Raw genomic sequence first — 7,205 nt, forward strand, 5'->3', positions numbered from 1 at the left:
GTGTCGCCACTTTAGGGGGGGGGGGGGGGGGCACATGCCCCCCAGTAGCCAGTAAGCGACTGGGAGGGTAGGGGTCCCTTCATGGCCAATTTTGCTGACTGATGGGGTGGCTGATGGTGTTGAAGCAGCCACGGTGGTCCTGGAAGTGGCCGCGGTGCTGATGAAGGGGGCTCAAAATCTCAAGAACGACAGAAGCCGTCCTCCCACCATCTAGTGGCAGATCCAAGTAATAAATGTGTTGCTATTTGTTACAATAAGAGGGTAGGTTTAATTCTTTAAAAAAAAAAAAAAAAAAAAAATTTCCTTTTATCAAAAGGATATGACCATGCGAGTGTAATAAGTGTGAGAGTTTGGGGTAATTATTCACTTATGGTTACATTGCTAGATTGTTTTCAAATGATTGGTTTCATTATTCTCTATTGATAACATATATATGTATATATGTATGCCTTCTTTTTTATTAATCTCTCTCTCTTCCTGTATATAATTATATATATAATAAAGAAACCCATCTGTTCATTGGGCTTGTGGAGTAAATGCTTGGGCGGTGAGGGTCACACCCCTCCCAGGGACACCCCAGTAAGCAAATCTGCCTGAGGGAGATCCCAGGGTTATTGGCACCTTGAGGATCTGAATATTGGCAGATTGCCTGGCCTAGTACATCGAAAAAAGTTAACAGTAATATTAGGCTACTGCACAGTAGCATCACATAAAAGGTGTTCACTGCTGCTACTGTGTAGTTACTCTGGTTACTGTGCATTTATTTAATACTTAACTTATACAAGTATGAAATACATATGCAATAACCACTGTGCAGTAGTGTCTTGTGTAGACGCACCCACTGGGCCTTTTTTTAATGCACAGTAACCTTGAGGTTAACCTACACTTAAAAAAAGAAAAAAGAAAAAAAACCTCTGCATTCACCAGCTACTGCAGCAGCTGTCGCAGCCTCTGGGAGCTCATGGCAGAGCCCCAACACAGTGCGAGGTACTGGGGGGCTGTGAGGACCACACTGCTGCCTGGCAGGAGACAGTGAGTGGAGGTCTTTTTTTTTTTTTTTGTTTTCTGGTTTGTTTGATTTTTAAGGTCCTGGGATGCTGGGACTGGGTGGGGCGGCCATTTATGGGGCTGGGAGAGCGGGTTGGGGATCGAGCCTGTTCAATTCGGAGATTCGGCGAATTTGACAGTGGACGAATCTCTGAATCAGATTTGGCTGAATCGATTTGGGAAAGTGATATCAGTCACTGAATCAAATCACTGTCCCCGAAACAGCCAAATTCGAATCTGAAGTGAATACTAGCTTTTTTGCACAGGCCTACCGCAGCTGATATATATCCTGGCCCAGAAATAGGAAACAATAGATAAAAGATGATCAAAGTAAAAAAACAAAACAAAACTTTTTTTTTTTATTTTTTTATTTTTTTTTGCTTTAAACTACATAAATCCAGGAAGGCTTGTTTCTTGTTCTGTGCTTCAGAGGTAAGCTGGGCTCTAGGGAATAAGTCCCAGAAGTCCTAAGAAGAGAAATGTGGATAAATCACCTTCCTGCAGCACCAGTCCCTCCAAACCAGGGAAGTTCACTGTCTTCTGCAGAGAGAAACTGGTTTGGATCTACTTCCGTTAGCTCAGTCTTGGAGTGGAGAGACAGCTCCTACTAAGATATTTTGACTTGTGAAGATTTGGTAGTGGCAAGGAAAATGGAAATTAGATAAATCAGGAGAGGTAAAATGAGCAAAGACTCCTGGCACTGAAGGATGAGATCACAAGCTGAGAAAAACTTCACAATGCTGTAAGTTTATTAGTCAAATTAACTGTGGGTGGTTGGTAAGAAGAGGGATGTGTGTAGAAATTAGATAGACCAATAGAGGGAAAATAAGCAAAGAATCTGGAGGATCTATTGTAAGCTGAGAAAAGCTTCACAAAGACTTTTGCAGTAAGTTTTTAATAGGAATTAAATACGGTTGGTTGGCAAGAAGGGCAGTGTGGAGGGTATTTAAGAACTTGAAAATGACATTCAACTGGAAAGCTGCCAGCATTTTAATAGCAAGGTGTTCAAAATTCTTCAGCTGGTCAAAGAAAAAAAGAAAAGAAAGAAAAGAAAACAGCTCCCTTTAGAAATCTGAACTTGCTACCAAGAACCCACACATTTCAGTGCTTTGCCAATTTGAGATTCCTAAAACAAAAGCTCCTGGAGGCTGCACATCTTAAACCAAATTATTTCTCTATCCCCATATTGAGAGTTCTTCCTCATAAATTGATGGTTTTGAAGCAAATACATTTATTGTCAAAAAGTATGTTTAGCAAAATACATTTTTATTAGAAACATCTTTCTAGGCTTAAATTCTAAGCCCCATGGCAGAGATTCAGTATTGTCCAGCAACACCAGGATTACAATCCCACGTCAGTCATTGCATCCAGATTTTCTTGTTTTCCATAAAAATGCCTGAAGGAGGGAGAAGTCAGTAAACCCCACAGCTGATCCCCCGGAAAATGTTTTTAACATATCTGAGTGCCTCTCAAATTAGGGTCAGGGGACCCAACAAAGTGAGATGAGGAAATGCATAATGAGAAGTATCCTTTGCCCAAAATAGTTTCAGGTTCTTGTACCCAAATGATAACGATCCATGACACAACATGGAGATAACAGGAGGACAGTATTGGCTTACCATGTCATAGAGATGACCATCCAGATGGGGATGGGGACCACGTAAATCAGCTAATAACCACGTGGCAGGGAGAACTCAGTATAGATTAATTTCAGACAAGGTGACACTTAGGATGCTGTCTATTCTTATGCTGTATATAGCAGGGAAGAGGGAAGTGGGATGGGCTAGCATTTTATTTACCAGCATCTTATTTTAGTCACAAGTGCTGTGTTCACCATGCCTGATCTTGCTGTGCCCTTGAAGCTTGCTGAGCTTCTTGCTTTTCCTGTTATTGCTATTAAAAATCCTATACAAAATGCCACACTCTGGTCTGCCAACTTGATGAAGGGAGATGGTTTCAGAGTGAGAACTGAAAGGAGGAGAATGAGAGCATCAAGCAATTAAAAGGCAAACGCTCTGAGATATTGCTTAACCAATACTCATAATTATAAACATTGTTTCATTCTGAAATATTCTCTCTTCGGTGGTTTAGTTATACACACACACACACACACACACACACATATATGGATATTATATATATGTGGAATTTCTTTATAGTAAAAAAACTGTATTCCCAGCAATAATACTTTCTACTGACAATTTTACAGGACTTAAATATAGACAGTACTGACAGTTAGTTCATGAGCTGTTTCTGACATGAGATTCCCTCCTGTTATATTTGTAACTCTGATCCTGACCACTGTCCTTGTCCTTCCTACATAGGCCTTGCACAATGCACTGGAAATGTCCAACCGAACGAATGTTACTGAGTTCCTCCTCCTGGGCTTTTCTGATACTCGGGAGCTCCAGATCTTACACTTTTTTATCTTTCTAGCAGCATACTTGGCAGCCCTCATGGGGAATCTCCTCATCATCACAATTATAACTCTAAACTATGAACTTCATTCTCCCATGTTCTTTTTCTTAATTAATCTCTCTCTCCTGGACCTTGGCTCCATCACTGTGACCATGCCCAAATCCATGTCTAATTCCCTATTGAACACCAGGTCAATCTCCTACTCTGGATGTGTTGCCCAAGTGTTTTGTCTCATCTGTTTCTTGGGAGCAAATTTATCCCTTCTCACGGTTATGGCATACGACCGGTATGTTGCCATCTGCAAACCACTGCATTATGAGATAATAATAAACAGGAGAGCTTGTGTCCAGATGGCTGCTTGTGCTTGGGCTGCTGGTGTCATCTACTCTGCACTGCACACTGGGAACACTTTTACCATAACCTTCTGCCACTCAAATATCATCAACCAGTTCTTCTGTGAAGTGCCCCAACTACTCAAGCTCTCCTGCTCTGACACATACCGCAGAGAGCTGGCAGTAATTGCCTTCAGTGTGTTTTTAGCTCTAGGCTGTTTTGTTTTCATCGTTGTGTCGTATGTTCAGATCTTCACCGCAGTGTGGAGAATCCCCTCTGAGCAGGGCCATCAGAAAGCCTTCTCCACCTGCATTCCTCACCTTATCGTGGTCTCCCTGTTTCTTTCCACTGTTGTCATTGCCTACTTGAAGCCCATCTCTGACTCTCCATCCCCTCTGGATCTCCTGGCAACTGTTCTGTATTCTGTGGTGCCTCCATTGATGAATCCGGTCATCTACAGCATGAGGAACAAGGAGATCCAAGCTGCCCTGAGGAAACTGCTTCGAAGGTTTTGAGGAATCTACTCCAGAAATTATAGGTCCATCATTATTTCATGACTTCACTTTAGAGAGAGATATATATCTATATCTACATCTATATCTATATATTTGTGATATTGTGTATCTATCTATCTATCTATCTATTTGTGGCAAATTGCTTTCATGCAATCATGTAAAACCTGCTTATCAAAATGAAGGTGGTGGACTAAATTTTGTAGCATGGTAAGGACAATGATTCTTTATGCAGATCATTTTGTGTTAACACTGTTGAAGTGGAAAAGTAGTATTTGATGCATCCATTTTTGTTAGTCCCACCTAAAATAAATCCCACTGATTGCAAGGTCATAGAATGAAAGAAAATCATAGGAATTAGCTTTGAAAGGGACCTCAGGTGGGTTGGGGGGGGCAGGGGCATGGTTTGCTGGTTTGCGGCTAATTCCAGCCTGGCAGCCGACCATGCTGCAGACTGGCTGCTGCAGCCCAGCAATTGAAAACCCCTGATCTAGTCAAAGTCCCAGAATTAGGCATACTTAGCTTGCAGAAAAGGCAATTAAGGGGTTGATCATAACAGTCTTCAAGTATCTGAAAACCTTTCATGAAGAAGAGGGTGAACAACTATTCTCCTTTGCTGCATAGAGAAGGATATCAGCTTCAGATTCTAGCAAAGTAGATGTAGATTAGACTTTGGGGAAAAAAAGGACCCTTGTTTTTAGAATAGTGAGGAAGTGAAATAGACTTCCCGGGGAAGTTGTGGAGTCTCCATCATTGGAGGGTTTCAAAAAGAGGCTGGATAGGCACCCATCAGGGATGGTTTAGGAGTGACATTCCTGCATTTGTACAGGGGCTTAGACCACATGACCCTTGAGGCCCCCTCTAACCCTTTGAATTTATTATTTTATTATAATAAAAGGCCTTGTTTGTCTGTCTGTCTGTCTGTAAACCTTTTGCCTTACTGCACATGTGCCAATTGACTGGGTAGGATGGGCGGCCAGGGGCAGGGCCAGCTGAGTTAAAACGGGAGCCCCTTTGCTGTGCCACCTTCTGCTGCAGCCTCTGGTGTGAAGGCTCCCCCCACACTACCTCCACAGAGGGAAAAAAATCATAAATTGACATGAGCACTTTAGAAATGGTGGGACCAGCCAAGGAAAAGTGGAAGCCCCTCTGTCATAGTGGGGTTGCACCTGAAGCGGGGAAGCAGGGTCAGATCCAAACTGGGGGAGAGGAGGGGCAGGGTCAAAACCAAAGCGGGTGGGAGGGGGTGGGGCAGGGTCGGACTTGTACGGGGGGAGCAGGGAGTGGAGTTGGACCTGAAGTGGTGAGGGGCAAACCCTGTGGGACATGAATGGTTGGGGCGGTGGAGTGGGGTTGGACATGAATGGGTGGATGGAGGCGGGGCTGCTGTGGACCCAAACTGGGGGTGCATGGGGGCAGGGCCTGGCCTCATTCAGGGGGGAACAAGGTTGGACCCAAACCAGTGTGAGGGGGTGGAGAAGGGTCAGACCAGAAGGGGTGGGAGGGGGAAGAGGGAGAATGAAGTTGGGGTGGACCTGAACAGGGTGAGGCAGGGATGGGGGGAAGGGTTGGAACTGAATGGCGGGGTGGGGCGGAGTCGGACCCAAAGTGGGGGAGCGGGGTTAGACCCGAAGCGGGGAGAGTGAGGCTGGGGTGGCACACGGGGCCAGATGGAGTTGAATGAATCTCATGTCATTCTTGATTGGCAATTTTCTAAGTTCTTATTTAAAATGAATCACTAAGATCTTGTGGATCAAAACAGTGCACCGCAAGTGAATAGCCAGACAGACAGATAGGCTTATTGTGCGTCTTATCTCACAACCTCTTTTTTATTAGGTTTTATTAGGCTAGGGTGGGGGCAGTGCAGGACCCTCTCACTCTTCTGTGGTGTCAGACGGGGACCGGGTTTAATTTTTGCAAAAAACTCAGTGCATGCAAACACTGATGTCATGCTCCAAAATGAACCAATTTAAATTTTATAAACCTAGTTAATTCAATGAGGTTTAAACCCCATCTATTATTTGGGATTCAACCATTTATTTCAAAGGATTCAAAGTTTGTATCCTGTATTCTGTGGTGCCTCCAATGACCAATGCAGTCATCTAAAGCATGAGGAACCAGGAGATTAAAGATGCTCTGAGTTCAGTTCATAGTCTCTGCTGAGGCTGCTTCATATGTGTGTGTGTGTGTGTGCGCGTGCGTGTGTGTGCATGTGTATGTGCACATGTGCACCTGATCAGCTAAGAACCATTCAGATGGATGGGATGTTTTGTGGGTCATCTCATTGCTTGTTTAGGGACTTGACTTAAGAGAATAGCAATCAGTGGTTCTTTGCACAGATGTGAGGAAGGAACACTGCTTTGCCACTGTTCACATGGGCTGGGTAAGAACAGGTAAGTCAGGTGTGAAAGGAGTTGTATCAGGCTTCAACCCTGAGTCCGTAAGCTCCCTGACTATTTTTGTTACCCTCCAAAGGACTGTCTCCTATTTGTGCACTTCATTTGTGTAGTGGGAGGCCCAAAACTGAGATTCCACTTTCCATGTCCCAAGATCCATTTCCTCCATATAGGATTCCAGCTTCAGATACTCCAAAGACTCCTGGCTAATTCTCTCTGCCCCCAATTTCTCTCTTTTTTTAAACTCCCACTCCCATTGCATAGTCCCTACCCACAAGTCTCTTTCCCATCCCTTAGTTCCTTGCATCTTTCTCACAAACATCAGCCCCTTCCCTTCTCCACCACAACTTCGACCATGGACACTGTTCCATTACTTTCTAGTTCTTCTCCATCTTCCTTCCTGTGTCTCCATGATTTCAAAATTACTTGGAGAGCTGCCTCTGCAAAGGGTCACTAAACACACAATTAACCTGGGGATTTGCTGCACAAAGTCAGCATG

The 7,205-nt window shown here is 43.9% G+C and overlaps 1 protein-coding gene across 1 annotated transcript; it reads left to right on the forward strand.

Moving 5' to 3' along the window:
* Positions 1–3,392: 3,392 nt before the first annotated feature.
* On the forward strand, positions 3,393–4,313 carry LOC102369705 (olfactory receptor 14A16-like). The gene has a single exon (XM_006038409.1). The coding sequence runs from the start codon at positions 3,393–3,395 to the stop codon at positions 4,311–4,313; it is 921 nt and encodes a 306-aa protein (XP_006038471.1).
* Positions 4,314–7,205: the final 2,892 nt, after the last annotated feature.

Source organism: Alligator sinensis, unplaced genomic scaffold, assembly GCF_000455745.1.
Source record: "Alligator sinensis unplaced genomic scaffold, ASM45574v1 scaffold816_1, whole genome shotgun sequence".
NCBI lineage: Eukaryota > Metazoa > Chordata > Crocodylia > Alligatoridae > Alligator > Alligator sinensis.